Raw genomic sequence first — 21,383 nt, 5'->3', positions numbered from 1 at the left:
TGGCAGAAAAATAGTTTAAGATTCTAGGATTTCATCATGCTGAAGTTTCATGTTACAATTGTAGCTTGCAATGATCAATAAAGGAGTCCTTTTATTTAAAAAGTCAACTGCTAGCTAAGCTTATTTGTGAAAACACTTCAGCAGACTTGCCACTCACAGCTAGCAAATAGGAGAACGTATACTCTATTTCCGGACTGCATATGTATTAATAGTCATAGAGGGTAGATGCTTTCGTTATCAAAGGCAAGCAGAGAACTGTGTTCTGTTACTGTGCTTTTGAGGGAAATCAAACACTTTATATTGTACCAAAATATACTGTTCTAAACATGTCAGAAATATATTTAGCTTCTCACATGCAAACATCACAGACAAAACCCCAGACAAATATAAATGATCTTTCACCTCATGCTGTGTGTGTGCTTTTAGTGAGGATAAATCTGTTTCTTAACCACATTTAAACACAAACTCACTGCAGCGACAACACTGAATATGTGCAGCCAGTAAAGGCTTTGATTATACATGCTAGTTTCAGTCATGTAATACAATGAAGTTCAAATGTAAGTATTACTGTAAATGTAAAATCTAATGTTTATTCATGCAATGCAAACAGTTTAAAATGTTTTAAATTGCCTTAACAGTAAAAACTGCTTCCTAAATAAAGTAGTATAGATGAAAGACTTTTCTACCACATTTGGTCTCATCTGATATTAGAAGCTGATTGCAAACATCGGACTGTCTCGTTCGAAGTTTCTATCCACCCAACCCCCCCCCCCCCATCCATAATCAAGCTAAAAAATTCTCAAAAGCCGACTACAACCTCCTAAGAGACAGTATCTGTAGCTTCACACCACCGCTCCCTCACAGGATGTAGACAACTATGCTGAACGGTACACCGATGCAATATACAAGCACCTGTACAACTGCATGGACTCAGCCATACCCAACAGAACTAAAACTTGCTCCTCAAGGAAACACAAACCTGTTTGGTGGACATCCTTTATCAACAGGCTTTACAACAAAAGGAAGACACTTATCCAAGGGAAAAAAGGAACAAATTCCAAACTGGAAAAACTCCTTCCTTAGCCTCAACAAGAAAATTAGATCACTAGTGAAAACCTCCAAAGTCAATTATGAATTGAAACTAGCCTCCGAAACAAAGGGAAACCACAAAGTCTTCTACAGTTACGTCAGGAACCTCCATGGCAAAGCCCAGATTTGTTCCGAATTAGTACTTAACAGTATCACTTACACTAATCCTGTTGACTTACCGAACCTGCTAGCAGATAGTTTCATGGCAAACTTCACCCCCTGTTCCCCCACAAAGGTCCTTTAGACATCTGCAATACTTGTCCTGTACCTCACATCTCTGTAGATCAAGTGTTAAAGGCCCTATCCAAGGCAAAGAACACAGCTTCCATGGGACCTGATAATATCCCAGGCTATATTCTGTACCATCTCCCGCAAGAACCGGCTTTGCCATTGAACACCCTATTCAACCACAGCCTAAGAACATGCTTCATCCCAGCAGAGGGAAGAAATGCATTTGTCATCCCCTTGCACAAAGGTGGTGCCACAACTGACCCTGGAAACTATCACCCTATTAGCTTGAAAAGTCTGATCTGTAAAAGCATGGAGCATATTATTATGGATCTCATAAACAAGGACATAGGCAATTTCCAAGCACTTGACCCCACCCAGTTCAAATTCGTCAAGGGCAGATCTTGCGTGTTGAACCTGGTTGACTTATTTGAGACTGTCACCAAGGCCCTGAATGAAGGAAAGTCAGTACATACAGTTTACCTTGACTCAGTCATGGTCTTTGACACAATCCCCCACTCGGGCATCATCAAAAAGCTAAACCAACTTGGTGTAAATCCCTATCATCAGCTGGGTGGCCAACTGGCTCACTGACAGGAACCTCAAGGTCAAAAATAGACACCTCCACCTCTGATAGCAAACCTGTCACTAGTGGAGTTCCCCAGGGATCTGTCCTGGGACCCCTACTGTTGGCATCTACTTCTCGGAGGTCCAGGCAAAGACAAAAGGCCTGTGGCTGACCAAGTTTGCGGACGACTGTAAGTTGTGTGCTGACATTGACTCCCCAAATGATGTTAACATACTGCAAGAAGGGCTCACAGCAACTAATGTCTGGTGCCAAAGTCCTGGCCTCAAGCTAAACACAAAAAAATGCATCATCATGCTATAAGGCAAAAACACAGCTCCTACTGATTACTACATCAACAACTGTGTAAACATACAACCTGTGGTGAGAGACCCGGTATTCAGGTTGATAATCTCACATTCGACCACCACGTAGTGGCAGTGGTCAGAAAAGTCTTTTACTTGGTTCATTCATAGGTAAAGGGATTACATCCAGAAAAAAGGAGGTTATTACCTCTCAATACTCCTCACTCATTAGACCAATAATTCAGTATAATGCCCCGTTTGGTATGTAACTCTTCAAACATTTGCACAAACTGGAAAGGCCACAGAAATACCTCACAAAAAGAATCCATGGCCTCCAACATCTGTCCTTTGTGGACAGGCTCAAATCACTATCACTCTACTTGGTATCGTACAAGTTGCTCAGAGGTGATCTGTGTCTATCCTACAAGGCAATCTTGGACCCTGCCCTTCTACAGATGCTCCATATCCGTAAGTCTAACTCCTTGCACATTACCCACTCAAAAGGCCTGAATCTAATATGTGAAATCAAAAAAACCTGCTGGAGAGACAGGTTTGTCTCCCAGATGCTGTCCTGTCTCTGGAACAGACATCCCATAAATGTCAAAAAGTGTACCTCACTGACCCTCTTCAAGAGTAACTTTGATGACTGGATGGGAAACCACAAATTTGTCCCAGGGGTTCCACCTGTGTCTCTCACTGACAAGGGTGACAGGTGCTGACTGAGGTTTCTTTTTGGGGATAAACTATTGGCTAGGTTTGTAAGGCCCCAGGGTCAATAGCCTAGTAACCTCCTATGATCCTATAAACATACCAGACACAAACCCACCAATCCAAAAGGATCAAGAACTGTGCTAATCCTACAGAGCAAAAAGGCAATAAATACATTTTTTTGTAAGTGGGTGTCCACACCTCATGTGGGAGACTCAATATTTTAAATTAGGGGCTATGGGGAACAAACTCCACAGCTGTGTAAACATGCAAAAAAAAATATTCAAGGGTAAAAAAAGTAGATGCATTGCATGTAATCCCACAGTCAATTCATTTAATAACAAATATTGTCAGAAAAAAAGTTACTTCAGGGAGAAATATGTCTAGGGTGGGAGGTAAGCTAATGACGACATGGAGGATAACATGGAGTGGGTTTGACATAATGGTTAAGGTCTTCACCTCATAGACAAAAGGTACAAGGCTCAATTCTGACCTTGGGTGATTGGCTACGCTTAAAATGGCCCTTCACGGCACTTAGTTAAGTGTTCACCTATGAAACTATATGTAGCATGGTTTATGCAAACATTTTTTCACAAACACAAGGAAAAGGGTTTGGTTCTCACTATAGAGGGAAATTCACTAGGCTTAAAATGTCCCACAAGGGCAGCTATCCTAGTACTTTACCAGAGGGGGGTGACATAATGATAAGTCTTTACCTCACAGATACAAGGTATAGGGTTTGATTCTCACCTCTGAAGAGAAATAAGCTAGGTTAAAATGGCTTGCAATGGCTGCTAGCATAGTACTTACCTATGAACCTATACCTTAACTACAGTGGCAACAGGTGACTTCAAAGTTGGTGGGGGGGCTTCAGGACCAATTGAAAGGGTGGATCTAATTGGAATACGGTGGGGCTCTATTATAATACGTTAATGAACATTACATTGGATCAAACAGATGGGGTGATTCAGTGTCATCTACAGACTCCCTCAGTACCCACTCATTATAGCTACTTCATGGACTATATGTACCGCAGATATCTAACTGCAATCAATAAGGTCAGCCTTAGATTAAATGCAGCACCAAACAAAGGACTCCACAGGAGCCATTGTACACTGCTCCTCCCTGCACCTCCTAAATGCCCTTCCCATGTTTCCTTTACATCCAAACTGGTCATATACTATCTAGATTGAGTACGTTCTTGTTTTGTTTTTTTTCCACACAGCTTGTCTTCCTTTTGATTTTTTCCTCCTTCCTTTAAACACACCCTAACTGGCCAAGACTCCACTGGAATAAGTGTGGAGGAAGTTAATGAATTCATCTGCAGCCCCTAGAAGTCATAGGGTTCCAGATGTTCGGCGGTGCATCTTAAGAGCTTGTTTAATAACTTTTTCATCCAGTGATAACCTGAACAAAAATCATACATAAAGAACAAAATCCAGTCTTATTTTTCTTAAACAAAAGGTGCCTAAATTTTAAGGTTCAAAGCATAGTAGACTGGTTGTTTTAGCTCTTACTATTGCAGTGTTATTTATAAGGCTTGGTCATTATTTTGTACTCTAGTCCGAGACTGGATTTTGGACCTGAGCTATACATTTACAGTTTGGTTATTTTCTTGTGCATATTACTTTTCTATTTGTTATTTTATTTTTAGTAAGATTCTCCTTCAGAATTGGTTATGTTCATTTTTTCCACATGGTTTACCTGACTTGTAATGTGTTCCCCGTGTGGTTAGGGCATGTGGTAACTTCTGTTAACATAGACATGTTATCTCTTTGCATCACTAACTTATGGAATGTATCTTACTGGGTCCGAGGTTCAGAACTAACCTAGTTTTTGGCCCTTTTGTTGTGAACCACCCCTGTGGGGCTGTGAGGTGGTTTTGTTTACATCAGTATTGCATATACTTGGTAGGCTAGCCTAATAAGAGTTACTCTAAACTCTGACTACTTAATTTGTTAGTTGTGATTTATGATCTTTTGTTTTAATTAAAATTATATTTAGTTTTCCATGGGTAAAGCAGTTATTGAAAAGTTGATATGATGAAGTCTATTTGATGGACAAAAGTGCTTATTATAAACAAAAAACAAGTTATTCTAGTGGCCAAGTTTGCTCAAGTTTATTTCTTCAATACTTTTATAGCAGAAGATTATTAAAAATCTGAAGTTTTACTGTTTATTACAGTTACTTATAATTCTAAATGTACGAGTTTTTATTTTTCATTTTCCTCACATACAAGGAAGTAAAAGCAGTCTGCTATTGCCACACTGGAGACAGCTAGTTCTAGAATGGGAGTCATGCCCAGACAGTCTGCTTTCTCTTGTGCTTAGTCTTAGCTCCCGACTTTGGAGGGAGGGGGAGATGCCAAAGACCAGAGAGAATGAGAGCCAGATGCATCCAAAACATCTTGGCACTGCATTTTCCACCACTAACTGCAGGGAGATGGATGACAGAAGCCACAGGTAAATGAAGAGCCAGGACTATGGTGTGTACCTTTGAAGTGGGGGCCCTTGCAGGGAAGCCTGCAACATAGTGCCATTCCCATTGCCAAACGCCAAGCTGAAGACATAGGCTGCTAACCTTGAAGGTTTAATACAACACAGACAAGGCCTTAAGAGACAGACTAAAATAATTGACCCCAGCAATGATACTGACTCATAACTCTGACCATCAAGGTTGAAGCAGCCATATGCATCCAGGTCAAGGTTGGCAATCTTACCAATGACATTTAAATAAAAGGTAGACTCCATGGACAAAATACTTGGCCTTAAATGAGGTGGTATCAAGGGCATCCCAAAGACATTGATCCTTGACAGTAAGGGGGCAGTGGCACTAAATGAACCGAAGCTTAAATCATCAATGACAGTGTCAACAATGGAGCTACTGAGGTCACAGATATCAAACCCGAATGGCCACAGATGTCAATACTGCCCCCAGTAGCTTGACAGATGATCTTGCAGAAATGGGGCTTGAACTAGTCCCAGTGCTGAAGGACAAGACCAAAGTCTCAGAAGGTTTGAAGTGAAGGTATCCATTTAAGTCCCCGAGGTTACAGATGAAAACACCTGAACCCATATCAACTGTATGCTGCAGAAGATCTGCCACATCCTCTTACAGTCCAACCGGATGGAAACAGACCTGTTAGACTTAGTATAAGTTGTCAAAGAAGGACAGAGTTATGGAGATAGTGCTCAGAAAGCACAGATTAGGCACTGTCAAGACATGGAAGGGAGGTTCTCTTACCGGAAACTATACTCTCTATATGCTTAAGTTTCGCAGTCAGAAGTTCAACGGTATCATTAGACCGAGAAAAAACATCAGAAGGTTTCAACTTTTTCTGAAAATGGAACATCATCCTTAACATGCAACTTCATCATCAACTGTTCTAAGGATTGGAACCTGGGTGTAAAGAGGGAAAATCTAGAAAGGAGGTATAAGGCAGGGGTTAACCTACACTACTCCAGTTCTCAACTGTTGTTTTTTCTCTGCACAAGTTTAACATTCATCAGAAAAAATGAGCCTCTCCAAGACACATTAACATATCTGATGTACTTAATCCTGAGTGAGTGGGCACTTTGTCACATGCCCATGCTTCTTAAATGACTGAATCCCTGCGTTTACTCCATAGCACTATAGGAAACCTGCCACAGGAGGAAGAAGAAAATGGTGCCAAGGGTGGAGGGTGAGGAAAGCCTAACTTATTGATCTAACAAAATGCTTAAAAGGGAAGCAAAACATTAAACTGGACTGATCTGTAGCAATGTCAGAATGCAAGAGGGATTCAAACGTGGCCCAGAGGCAAAAATTCAACCCCGCCCCAAAAAAAAATACTTCTAAGACATGGTAACCTGAGGCTGTCTTACAATGTGACCAACTCTACTGTGCAACTAAGGAGCTATAGAGATGGGTTCATAATTGGTAAACATTGTGGGTAAGGAGAGGAGCTAGGGTAGTATGGGAAAGTTTTAGGTGCTAGGATAAGTCCTACTGGTTTTAATCATAGAGGTGACAGAGATTAAACCCCAGCGTTGCATCAGGTGGATCTAAAGTTCAGGAAGGGACACTTGGATGCGGCAGATAGCTGACTAACTCAAATCAAAATAACAAATGAATTTAGATGACCAGTTTAAGAAATACTTGACAATAAAACAATTGTAAATAAATGTTTACATGCAACCCTTTACCTTATGAAGTGTTGTCTGCATCATGCATATTTCAGAGAAGTACAGAAAGTGTGCCACGTGCTGCAATTTATTTGGATGATATCCTATTTATTCAGATCACAGGAGACAAATGATTGCAGAAATTAGAGGAAGTGCTGAGAAGACTGCAGAAGGAATCAAATGTGTTATTTTATACAGTTAGTAGTAGTAGATAAACACAGGATTTCATTCTGTACAGATTAATGTCAAATCCAATGTAGTGACAGTACATCTGCAAATGTTACTGAGTTAAAAGCAGTACTGTAATTAGACAAATGAAAAAACTTCCAAAGTCCAAAAATAATGTTATAGTCTGCTCATTTTCATGTTTATTTTACAGACAACAAAAAGTTGATTAGCTCTTGTGATGGGTCACCTAATGGTCTAGGTGGTATGGTTTTTGAAAGAGTCATCATCTAACGAGAATAACATGGTTTTACGTCTTGTACACTGAAGCCTGCTACAAAAAATATTCACGATTAGGTATGTACTACCCACAATTTTCGGAACCGAAATACATTAGATAACATTGTATAAGACTGGCAATCTTATTATTCCCCCTGCATGACAGTAAATGGAAGAGGGTGGGCAGACCAATGCTGATTTTGTTTAAAAAATGTTGGTTCATCAACTCTGCTACATCAGTATGGACCTAAATAAAAAAATGAACTTTATTATATTGATAGAATTTAAACTGGAATCAAGGCATATTAGAGATTTTTTAAATACGGTTAACTTAAGAGTCCACAGCAGAAGATTTAATACTGTCTAACGTAGCCAAGTACTAAAATCTATACTAGATGACTTCCATTTAATAACAACTGATCTTTTCAACACTACAAGGACTGTTAAGGCATTGAAAACGAATGCTAAAATTTAAGAATCAGTTTGTGACCTGGCAAAAAAAAAAATCACACAATAATTTAGAAAGATTTGCACATTAATGTATACTATATAATGTATAAGGATGTTTTCGACAGCAAGATAGAGACTATCTGTAATGTAATTTACACTGTACTCCATGGTAATGTTTTCCATTTCAACAATGTTATATATCAACAAGTCAAAGGAGTGGCTATGGGGTCCAAAATGCCCCCTGTTTTCGCTAATCTTGTGTCAAGTACATGGGAGACTAATGCCCTTGTCCACCTGCTGGATTTCCATAAAATTAAATTATATCACCATTACACAGATGACTTTTTTTGTTCGGCACGGCACAAAGCAAGAACTTGATTCTTTCATCCACTCCCTTTCCAACAGCATTCCTTTTCTTAATTTCACCACTTCAGGCTGCAGTACAAAGGTTCAGTTCCTAGATAAGGAAATCTCTTTAAACACCAATTCCCTTAGTTCCCTTAGCTGGGAATCCAATATTTTCTGTAAAAACACAGAGAAATAATTTCCTTGACTTTAACAGCCAGCATCCTCTTTTTATGAAAAGGAACATTCCCAGTCGACAATTCATCAAATTATCACATACTGTAAGCAATGACGAAACTTTTTTTATGGAAGGAAGCTTATTTGTTAAAAGGAATTACCATAAGCAACTTATTGAACAATTTTCACCAAAGTAAGAGAATCACGGACCTCTAAAGTTTCAGCCAATTTTAACAAATAGGTTTGTAGCGAAATCCAAACAGAACTCTGGCTTGGACACTACCCACTCTACACCCAGTCAGACCATTACCATGGACTGACCCTCTAGCTTCCCCCTTCCTATCATCTTGGATCGAATACCCATTTCCAATAATTGGGATATCGTTAGAAACAACTGGGAAGTTGCAGCTATCTTAGAAGATTCCCCCATCTTCTCACATAAGAAAAGCAAGTCTTTGCGTGCATCATTTGAACGTACAGATGTTCCTTTTTTACTTAAAGACACTGCTGGCATAAATAAACCACTGGGCAAGTTTTTCTGCAGTTAATGTGCCGCATGTGATTTTACCTACATGGGCTCCTTTTATTTATCCGAACACTGCAAAATCAAGATAACTTTAGCAGATTTTTTGACTGCCATAGTACAAATGTTGTATATGCTGGAATGTGCAACACATGTAACAGTGTTTATGTAGGAAACACTGGCAGGAGACTTTCTAGCCGCATTAAGCAACACTGTGCAGCGATTAGAAATAAAGACTTAAAAAATGCTTTAGACAAATACAGTTTACTTTGCCACAATTTCCAAAAGTTTAAGTTTTTTTGTGACTGAACTGATGCTTTTTAGTCATGTTGACACATTACTTGAGGTGTGAGAATTAAAGTGGCAGCTTCATCTTAACACAGACTCCTTCCCAGGTTTGAATGATTTTCATAATATTAAGACTGCGTTGCGCTGGCTCAGGTAATCCCTGGGATGCCTCCTTATGCTTAGCTACTGTTTACTGTATTTTTACAATGCAAGAACACTAGAGGCTAACATGTTTTACTGCTTGTTTACTGCTGCTTCACAACAGCTTGCTGACTACATTTACTTTAAAATTCAGCCCTTTCCTTGTTTTTATTGGGTGGTGTCACTGTATTACTATTTTTGACTATTTATTTAGATGTTTTACTTATTCTGAAGAAGTTCTTAACACCGATAAGAACAAAAGCACTCAACACCGGATCAGCTCATTTTGTTTTATCAGGGTGAATTAAGTTATATATATACATATAAGTACACACACACGTATTAGATATATATATATATATATATATATATATATATATATATATATATATATATATATATATATATATATGGGGTCTACTACGTAACATTGAATTTCATAACATTGAGACCAAAACATCTAAATCCCAAAACACTGAAAACCCAAAACATTGAAAACTGAGAACATTGAAAGTGTGCTTCATAACATTGTAAACTACAATGCATATGTAAATAACATCGTCTCCAAATATAACACCTAGCAAACAAACACTTTCTACTACATTTCTGCAGGGGTGCAAGCCCCCCTGCACTCCCCATGTGGGGAGCTCTGCCCCCACCCCCCCCGTAAATTAAATATACCAACTCCAAGATCACACTACAGTGGAAAAAAAGTTACAGTGAGGTTAGGAAATTATCTTTTTTTCCATTGTAGTGCGATCTTGGAGTTGATATATTTAATTTATGGGGGCTGTGGGGGGCACAGCCCCTTCATGGTGGGGTGCATGGGGGCTTGCCCCCCTGCAGAAACATAGTAGAAAGTGTGTTTGTTAGTTAGGAGGTGTTGTAGATGGAGGGGATCTTATTTACTTGTGCAATGTAGTTTTCAATGTTATGAAGCACACTTTCAATGTTTTGGGTTTTCAGTGTTTTGAATTTTCAATGTTATAGTCTCAATGTTATGAAATTCAACGTTATGAAATTTCAGTGTTATGAAGTAGACCCATATATACGTACATACATATACACATACACACACACACACACACACACACACACACACACACACACACACCTAAAAAAGCAAATCCCCGACAGCCACACACACCCTCTAGGGATCTAAACTTCACCACAACGATAAATAGGACGTGCTGGAGGGATAAATTCCTGTCCCAGAGAATCCCCATGCTTTGGAACAGGATTCCAATCTACATTAGGCAGAGCCCCTCAGCGACACTCTAAGAGAAACCTTGATGAGTGGATTTGGAAACAGAAAATTTACCCCAGGGATCACTGCAGTGGCTCTGCTAGACAGAGGCACAGGGAACTAATGGCTCTGCTGGACAGAGGCACAGGGGGCAGTGAAAGGCAACACATTCTGGCTAGGCTTATAGATGCCCTCAGACAGATAGCGTAGTACTTACCTATGAACCTGCCTATATATATATCTATATATATATATATATATATATATATATAGATATATAGATATATATATATATATGCACACACACACACACACACACACACACACACACACACACACACACACGTGTGTGTGTGTGTGTGTGTGTGTGTGTGTGTGTCTGTATTTCTTCGCTAAGTTTTTTCTTCAGTGTTATAATGCCTCTTACTATATTGTACTGTGGTGCTTTTTCTACATTTGCTTAACTGTTTTATTGTAAATTGTTCACTGTATTCATCTTCAATTTTGTAAATTTTCTTGCTTACTTGTACTGTGGAGCTTTTCTCCCCGGGTCTCCATTGAAAAAGGGCTTCTGCTCAGATGTACTATCCCAGTTAACAAATATCAAATAAATAAATATACACATGTACACATGTGTATAAAACTCCAACATGAAATGGTGCTCATAGCAATAAGGTGCACAGAACAGAATTCATCTAACAAACCCAAAGTTTCTTGCACTCCAAATCACAACAAGCAAATATGCGGCAAAAAATAGATACTGAACCACTCTTTACTTCATTTTATTATCTTCATTCTCTCTTAAAAAGCATATATAGTCATAGCCAGCCTTAGGCATAGGCCAACTAGGCAGCCACCTATGGCGCTGCTCTAGCACGGGGGCACTTTTCCAGTATTTATTTGGTATAGGTAGACCAGGATGGGGGCACTGAGTGATGTGGTGGGGGGTGCCGTGGAGCCCTTTATCCTACGGCACCAGTTGGCCTAAGGCCGCTCCTGTATACAGTAATGATAAATCTGATAATTATATCCATGCAACCCACATGGCTGAACTGCTACATAGCCAAGGACATAAACTGCATGCAAACTGGTTTTGTCAAATTGCGTCTTCAGTGCCTAAGGCATACCAGGAAATTACGCAAACATGAAGTTTAAAAATACAGCCCTTAAAGAGACAACTTCAGTATAAACCAAGATATGTAGAAAGATGACAGTCAATTCAGATTTATAACCATGGCACATATTCATATTAATAACCCTAATTCCACACATAACAGCTTACAATTAAAATACATTTTAGTTTCAACAATTTTCATTCAGACCTGGTTTACATAAAGTCCCCAAATTCACAATCCACATTATTTCTTTAGAATCCAAAATTTCATGTTTTCTTAAAGCTGAAGGACCCTCATTCTTCACCTTATCAATACCTTCAAAGATAAAATGTGCCCCGACATGTTCCAAATAATGTTTATAAAGTGCACTTCTAAGCCTTCTACAATTAATATCACTAATATGTAGTGCTAGTCTGTGCTTAAATGGTCTTGATGTTTGTCCCACGTAGAAAGCACCACATTGGTATACTGCCATTTACATTATCCATTCAGTGCTACAAGTAATTAAAGATCTTATTTCAAAAACTTTCATTGTATTGATAGAAGTAAAAGATATGGTTCTAGACAGAACCCTACAATATGTGCAATTACCACAAAATGTACTCCTCTTGGACAATTCACCTTTAACTTCTTTCATTTGAAAAGTATTCCTCTTAAAGCCAGTTAAATATTCATCAATATTTCTCCCTCGTTTATACCCAAAATAACAATATTTATCCAAACTTTGTTAAAAAAATGGATCTGACTTTAAGATATGCCAATATTTATTAATTACCTCTTTTATTTCAAAGGTGTTTGTACGAAAGGTTGTAATAAATCTTAGTACATGTCTCATCAACATGTTGTTTTCCAAATTTAAATAAGTCTTTTCTATCATGTCCAGCAACCACAGAATGTGCCTTTGTAACCAAAGTCCCATTATATTCCCTCCTTAAGAACCTAGTCTCTATTTTACATGCCTCTTCCTCAAATACTTCATTAGAGCTACATAGTTGCCTCTAAAAAATTGTGCTTTCGGTATGTTTTATATTACATCAGCTGGATGGCAACTACTGGCTTCTAAAATAGAATTTTAGTAAAGGGCTTATGAAACAAACTAGTAGCCATTGTAGTATCAATCAATTTAGAAATGTTGACATCCAAAAAAAATCAATATAAACAATTTGATCTTACCAGAAAATGTAATATGATAATTGTTCAAATTCAAATAGTTTACAAAATCATTCCAAGACTCAACAGGACCAGTCCACATACACAAGCAGTCATCAAGGTAGCAACACCATACATTAATAAATTGTTTAAATGGATTACAAACATCTTAGATGAAACTAGTCTCTAAATACTCCATAAAAAGGTCAGCATATATTGTGCAAAATTTGTGCCCATCACCGTACCTTTGTTCTGAGTAGAATATAAAATGCAAAAAGTTTAGGATCATCCACCACTAATTGTTCAAACAATGTTTCTGTAATCATTCCTTCAAGTTTAGCCTCATTTAAAAAATTGTTAATAAATGTCTTAAATACAGACCCTGGGTTAAATGGTGGCTTAGTATACAAGATGTTATCATTGAGTTGTCTCCTACCTCTTTATCCTTGTCAGAGTTGGACTATAGCCCCACCCTTATCTGCCTTAATCACAACCAAATTATCATTATTTGTTAAATTATTTAAAGTAGCTTTTTCTTGCAAACTTAAATTAGAACCATAATTTTTAAAAACAGATTGATGATTTACTTGAAATTCACGAAGTACACGCTGCTTGAACATCCTTACTGCTGGATGATGGAGGGGGGGGTGAACCTATGAACCTACCTATGAAATGTTGACTTCTTAAATTTAAAAGAATCAGTGAGAACTTCCTGTCTATAGCTGTAATAAAATCTCAGGTTGAGATTTTGACAACATTTTTTAACATCAGACACCACTGAATCCTGAGAAACATAAAATGAAGACATGAGATCCAAACCTTTATTCAGCACATTCTTAGTAAAAGTAGCACAGGTTAAACTAACAACTAAATTGTCTTCATTAGTTGCACAACAATGTTGTTGTATCTTTCAGCTTTTCCCGGTTAGGGGTCGCCACAGCAGAACTCCGGTCCGCTAATGATTGGCAGTAGATTTTTACGTGCCGAGTTGCCAGCTCTGACACACAACCTTCAACGAAGGTACGCCCATTCATGCATGTCTCCACACAGAAGATGCTTTAGCTGAGAATTGAACAGGACAACGTCTTACTGTGAGGCGACAACGCTACCGCAACACCACCACCACATGGTCCCCTTTATATAGTGTTATTTCTCCATCATTTGTCTGAAGACCTTTTCTGTTTACTACGTTTATGTTTTCTTCCCACACATCTAAAGGGCCTCTGAAATGCTTCTGTGCAGGTGAAAAGCTCTCTATTTTCCAAATTCTCGGCCTCTATATCAGTATTGGAGAAGTTACATGATAATTCCAAAGTACTTGACTTACTATCCCTAATTTCCTTAGGCTTTCGCAAGACTGAACAAACCCTTTTATGTTTCAAACTTAAATCTTTTTTATTATTAGGATCAAAAAAGTGGACAGCACATTTCTTATGCTTCCAAGTGTATGTTAAAGTGTTCTGATAATCATTTTAAATCTCTTGTGTATTTCTGTAACTTACAAACACATAGTTCATTCTCAAAATCACTCACCTCTGGCAGAAATGTATTATTCCTACTTTCAAAATCATCTCTCAGATAAAACTGTTGAATACTATTATAACATGTATTCAAATCTTCTGTTGATGATATCAGTTGCTTATCATAAACGTCCACCAATAATTCCAAAAACATCTTGGAAGCTATATTTTGTATGTCACCCCACTTCTTTATAACAGTCAAGTCCTCAGTTCCAACTCTTGGATCCACATATACCCATAAACGTATTGGAGATATACAGGTTGTAAATAGGCTTTCAGTAACTTAATATACCATACATTAGTCCTTACTTTTTTTGAACTTTCACTTAACTGTTTAAATCTTTCCTCCATATCAACTGAAGACTAATCGCCATCTACAGATGCAAGTTGTTCTCCTGTAGTAAACATCATTGCGTCATTTTTGCCTGAGGCTAAATCATAGTTCATAGGTAGGTACTAGGCTATTGGCCCTAGGGCCATACAGCCATACAGGCCTAGCCAAAAAATGTACCCTGGGTTTCACCACCCAAGAAAATTATTTTCTTGTGCCCCTGTCGAGCAGAGCAACAGAAGTGATCCCTGGGGTGAATTTCCCATTTCCCATCCAATCATCAAGATTTTTCTTGAAGAGTGCTAATGAGGAGCTCTGTTTGACATATATAGGTAGTCTGTTCCAGAGTATGGGAAGTCTCTGGGACAGGAATCTATCCCTCCAGCATGTTCTGTTTATTGTGGTGACAAGGTTAAGGTCCCTAGAGCGTGTAGCTCAGAGGGATTGGGATTTCTTTAAGTGGAGCATGTCCAACAGCTTTGGGTTTGACATAGCTTTGTATGTTAGGCAGAAATCGCCCCTGAGTAGGTGATATGCGATGGAGTAAAGCTGTAGTTTTTTGAGACGGTCTGCAAAGGGCATCTGTTTGAGGCCAGTAATCCTCTTTGTGAGGTATTTCTGTGGTCTTTCCAGTTGTTGTAGATGTCTTGTGAGGTACATACCAAAAGGGGCGTTGTACTCTATAATGGGTCTAATGAGTGATGAGTAGAGGGGAACAATGGCCTCTTTTTTTCTGGATGAGAATCCTTTTGAGATTAGATGAGCCACGTAGAAGGATTTCCTGACCACTGTGGCGATGTGATTATCAAAGGAGAGACTACTGTCCACCTGTGTCCCAAGGTCTCATCACATTTTCGGCAATAAGTAGACTACCAGCTATGTGGTAGTTCATGGGTACAGAGTTTTTACCAAAGGGGATGACAATACACATTTTGGCATTGAGCTTCAGGCCATGGCTTTGACACCAGGTATCTGTCTCAGTGAGGCCCTTTTGTAGTTTGTCCACATCATTAGGAGTTTTGATTATGGCTCCTAGTTTGCAGTCATCTGCAAACTTTGTTAGCCAACGACCTTCTGTGTTGGCCTGCACTTCAGAGAAGTAGATACCAAACAGGAGAGGACCCAGGACTGAACCCTGTGGTACTCCACTTGTCATTGGTCTGATGTCGGATTTGGAATCCACTACTTTCACAGTGTGGGTTCTGTCCATGAGCCAGTTGGCAACCCATCTTGTGACATAGGGATTTATACCTAGTTTAGTGAGCTTATCTATAATTCCAGAGTGGGGGATGGTGTTGAAAGCCTTGGCGAGATCTAGATAAGCTGTGTGAACCATTTTACCCTCATCTGTGGCTTTGGTGACTGCTTCAAAGAAGTCAATCAGGTTTAGGAGACATGATCTGCCTTTTACAAATCCAAACTGAGTAGGGTCCAGAGTTTGGAGATTACCAATGTCTTTGTTTACGAGTTCCACGATGATACGTTCCATGGCCTTGCAGACCAGGCTCATAAGGCTAATGGGGCTGTAGTTCCCGGGGTCCGTCGTGGCTCCCCCTTTGTGGAGTGGGATAACTGTCACGGTGCGCCATTCAGTGGGTACAAAGCCTGAGGTGAGGCTATGATTGAACATGGTACATAGGTAGGGTGCCAGTTCATTCTGTAGTTCGTGCAGAACACAGCCTGGGATATTGTCAGGTCCCATGGATGCTGTGTTGTTGGCTTTGGAGAGTGTGTTTTTTACCTATGCAGCCGTGATTATAGGAACTTTGCATTCTTCCGGTATAGAGATGGGCCCTCTAGGGGGTGAGAGGGGGGTAAAGTTAGCACTGAACCTATCTGCTAGGATGTTGGCAGTATCAGTTGGTTCTGTATATTTAGTGCCATTATGCTGTAACTCAGAGCAGATCTGAGTGTTCCCATTTAGATTCTTGACATAGCTATAGAATGCTTTGTGGTTGTCTTTAGAGTCAGTGGCAGTTTTGTTTTCATAACTAGCTTTGGAGGATTTTATGAGGGATCTCAGCTTCTTACTGAGGTTGACCAGGGAGTTCCTCCAATCATGGGATTTTACTCTTTTTTACAACAGTTTCTTTCTTCTGTTGTAGAGTTTGTTTATGGCAAAGGACCACCAGATTGGCTTCCTTTTTTTGGAGGATAACATTTTGGTTCTATTAGGGATAGCATGATCCATGCACTCGTGTAAGTGCTTATATAGTGCATTTGTGCAGGATTTGGCAGTCATACCTCTATTGTCCGTCTGCATGGGTGTCATGAAGTTTGCCACTTCTGTCTTAAGAAGTGTGAAGTTGGCTTTTGACAACTTTTTTACGATGGTTTCCCTAATTGGGGCTGGGGGTGGAATGTGAATGTCTAGGCTGATTAGCTTGTGGTCGGATCTGACCAACGAGGAATTGACCTCTGGTGTGGAACACTGGTTTCCCATGTTGGTAATGACCAGGTCTAGGATATTGCTGCCCCTGGTGGGGGTGTGAATAAGTTGATCCAAGGTGTTGGAATTTATGAATTCTAGAAAATGTTGAGCAAAAGAGTTGGTACATGAGTAGTTTTCCCAGTTAATGGTGGGGTAGTTTAAATCGCCCATTATTAGGGTGTTGGGTTGTACCCTAATACTTTCCAGTGTATCAAGAAATGAGGAGTGTGAATCCTGGGGCATGGTGGGGGGGGTCTGTAGCAAGCTACAATTTGGATTGCAGTCTTGCCCAGAGTTAGTTGCACTTGGATAATCTCGGATGCATTATGCTGTGCAACTATCCTGGAGGTGTGGATATCCTTAATGAATATGGACACGCGTCCGCCTTTAGTGCTTCTTTCTGGGTTAAGTGGCCGAAAGGTGTGGTATGAATTGAAGCCTGGTAATGCAGGGGTGCTCTCTGGAGCTTTGAACCAGGTCTCTGTCACTGCACAGATGTCAATGTTCTCCATTTTAAGGAGTGCCTCGAGTGAGTGCATTTTGAGGTTTAGACTTCTAGCATTGAGTAGCATTACCCTCAGATTTTGCTTGCTTGTACCTGTTACGGTGGTGAATTTGTCATTTGAACCTTGCCTAAAAAAGGCACTATAGGGGTGGCAAGAGCCTTAGCCAGTATCCGGAATCCTAAGGGCGACAGGTGCAGGCCTCCAAAAATTAACATAAATTATGTCCTTCAGCCATCACTAAGTGATTAGCAAAACTGAAAAGATGATTCACATTACAGTAACTTAACTAATGTATTTACAAGTTATCACCCAGTCAGCAATCATCCTTATCTAAAACTCCAACATAAAACACTGCTCATACCAGTAAGGTGCAGGGAACAGAATTCATTTAACAAACACAAAGGTTTCCAGCACTCCAAATCACAATAATCCTATATCTGGCAAAAAATGGATACCAAACCACTCTTTACTTCACTTTATTACCTTCGTTCTCTCTTCAAAAGCATATAATGATAAATCCGATATCAATGCAAACCACGTCGCTGAATTGCTAAATACCGAAGGACAAACTGCACGCAAACTGGTTTTGCCAAATGGCGTCTTTAGTGCTTAATGCATACCAGGAAATTACGCAAACATGAAGTTTAAAAAATACAGCCCTTAAAGGAACAAAACAAAATAAAATAACACCAGAATGGAAACAGTAAAATCCAACACCAGGACAGTGAATTTTCAGTTAAGCACTTTCACTCACTTTATTAACAACAAGCTTCTTCAGAACAAAATACCTTACACAATTGGATCCTTTATAAACACTAATCAATTAAGTTAATTAAGTCACATGACATACCCAACAGGATTCCAGTTTAGTGTACAATGATTAAATATCTAAATAATCAATGTTAATAATAATACATCTGTATAAACATAGAAAAAATGAAATAAATAACTTGTACAACATGTTAACATATTTTCATGTAAAAAAGACATATATTGTCCATAAATAAAAATGATAAAAATAATAATTAAGATAAATATGAAAAATATGTACAAAATCTATGTATATGTATATACATTGTGTATATATAAATGTATCTGTGTAAATTAATATGTGTGTGTATGAATACACCTTACAGTTAACTACCTATTCCTAGCCAATATTAAAAAAACATTTAATGTTAATGGTGGCATGCCACCAATCAACATAATCTGCCATAAAATTTTCTCGATACTCCAAAAAAGTCTTGTAATCACCTACAAATAAACCTGAGTTTACCTTCTCTAACACAAAAAAAAGAAAATTTCTTAAACAGGGGGCACTCTGTGACATGAACAGCCAATGCATTAGTGCCATCTTTCTTTCTAATGGCTAAACAATGTTCATAGATTCTTTTGTTAAGAGCTCTAATGGTCTTACCAATATAAAACTTATCACATATGTCACACTTGGCACAATAAACAACATTGGTTGTGTTACAGGTGTAATGTTCCTTAGACCAAAAAGTCCTCGCAATGTGCTTAAATTCAATGCTAGACATGTTGCTCATAAATCTACATTGTTTACAACGTCCACAAGAAAAACTTCCAACAGTGTGAGATGTCATATTAGAAACTATTTTTTGCTGTTGTTCTCCAAAATTGACTTGATGTTAGTAATCTTTTTATAAGTAAAGAAAGGTCTATCCCCCACAGCCTTTACAAGTTCCGTGTTCCCCATCATAACTTTCCAGTGGACTAATAAAACTTTTCTAATATAGATGGGGAACACGGAACTTGTAAAGGCTGTGGGGGATAGACCTTTCTTTACTTATAAAAAGATTACTAACATCAAGTCAATTTTGGAGAACAACAGCAAAAAAGTGGTTTCTAATATGACATCTCACACTATTGGAAGTTTTTCTTGTGGACGTTGTAAACAATGTAGATTTATGAGCAACATGTCTAGCATTGAATTTAAGCACATTGCGAGGACTTTTTGGTCTAAGGAACATTACACCTGTAACACAACTAATGTTGTTTATTGTGCCAAGTGTGACACATGTGGCAAGTTTTATATCGGTAAGACCATTAGAGCTCTTAACAAAAGAATCTATGAACATTGTTTAGCCAATAGAAAGAAAGATGGCACTAATGCATTGGCTGTTCATGTCACAGACTGTCCCCTGTTTAAGAAGTTTTCTTTTTTTGTGTTAGAGAAAGTAAACTTATTTATAGGTGATTACAGGACTTTTTTGGTGTGTCGAGAAAGTTTATGGCAGATTATGTTGATTGCTGACCAAACTCCTGGCCTTAATGCCACCATTAACATTAAATGTTTTTTAATATTGGCTAGGAATAGGTAGTTAACTGTAAGGTGTATTCATACACACACATATTAATTTACACAGATACATTTATATATATACACAATATATATACATATACATAGATTTTTATATATATTTTTTATATTTATCTTTATTATTATCATTTTTATTTATGGACAATATATATCTTTTTTACATGAAAATATGTTAACATGTTGTACAAGTTATTTATTTAATTTTTTCTATGTTTATACAGATGTATTATTATTAACATTGATTATTTAGATATTTAATCATTGTACACTAAACTGAAATCCTGTTGGGTATGTCATGTGACTTAATTAACTTAATTGATTAGTGTTTATAAAGGGTCCAATTGTGTAAGGTATTTTGTTCTGAAGAAGCTCATTGTTAATAAAGAGTGGCGCAACTGAAAATTCACTGTCCTGGTGTTGGATTTTACTGTTTCCATTCTGGTGTTATTTTATTTTATTTTGTTTGAAGTTCGTTTGGTTTCATTTGGTGTTTTTGTGTTTGCACCATGATTGGAGCGAATCGACACAGGACAGTAATCTTAACCTTACCATACACTACACTCCTGGAGATTCAGGTGGAGTTTCGGATCAGTTCACTTCCATCATCACGGGGGCTATCTGTGAAGGTTTCTCGAGGCTTTCTGGCCTGTCCAGTAACCATGGTGACTGTAATCATAACCAAGCTTGTGGAACACGCGAAGGACGTGAAGTGGGCATATTGATTTCCGACGTGCACGCTCAGGCAAGTGGAAGGCAGCCGATTCTTGGTTCAGGAGTTAATGGTGGCTCCTTGGCGGCTTCAAATTTAATTACTGAAGACCTTGTCAGTAACATCTTTTTGGCGAGTTGTAATCCTTTTTCAGATGTTAAGGATGGCGTCGACTCTGCTCAAGTAAGTGTACAGCAGAGAGCAATGATGACCAAGACTTTGAGTGTTGTAAGAACAATATTTTTAAACTAGAAAAGTTAGCGATAATGATTGTGGCCCTACAATTGGAAATTCTTTACTTTGAAGAAAACATCAGACGTGGCTGTGTGCCACAAGGTTTAAGAGTTTTTAGATTTCCCAATTGTGTTACGTATGGTGACACATTTTATAAGGAATTGGTTGAACTATTTAATAACACAGGTGTTTCCCTTATGAAGGCTTTGATTTTACAATACAAGATAGATATTAACTCTATGAAGAATGAACTAGAGACACTTAATAAAAACATTAAAACATCGCCTTGTTTTTCTTCCTTTTGTACTCTATATTTCGGTATTACTGATAAGGTGGACAGGCACAGGGTGTCTGTTATTCAAAGGAAATGTGGAA

The 21,383-nt window shown here is 38.5% G+C and overlaps 1 protein-coding gene across 3 annotated transcripts in view; it reads right to left on the bottom strand.

Annotated features, from left to right (window-relative positions):
* Positions 1-21,383, bottom strand: part of BATF3 (basic leucine zipper ATF-like transcription factor 3) — a 222,530-nt gene that overhangs the window by 118,552 nt on the left and 82,595 nt on the right. The window contains exon 2 of one of the 3 annotated variants that reach the window (XM_044055430.1): positions 7,080-7,162. The exons of the other annotated variants lie outside the window; for them this stretch is intronic. Within the exon in view, the coding sequence (XP_043911365.1) occupies positions 7,080-7,103 (24 nt within the window). The 5' untranslated portion in view covers positions 7,104-7,162. The remainder of the gene's footprint in view (positions 1-7,079; positions 7,163-21,383) is intronic. 3 annotated transcript variants of the gene reach the window in all.

Source organism: Protopterus annectens, chromosome 1.part2 (genome assembly GCF_019279795.1).
Source record: "Protopterus annectens isolate FY-2018-M chromosome 1.part2, PAN1.0, whole genome shotgun sequence".
In the NCBI taxonomy this organism is placed as follows: Eukaryota; Metazoa; Chordata; order Ceratodontiformes; family Protopteridae; genus Protopterus; species Protopterus annectens.
This window is presented reverse-complemented; position numbering and strand designations above follow the sequence as displayed.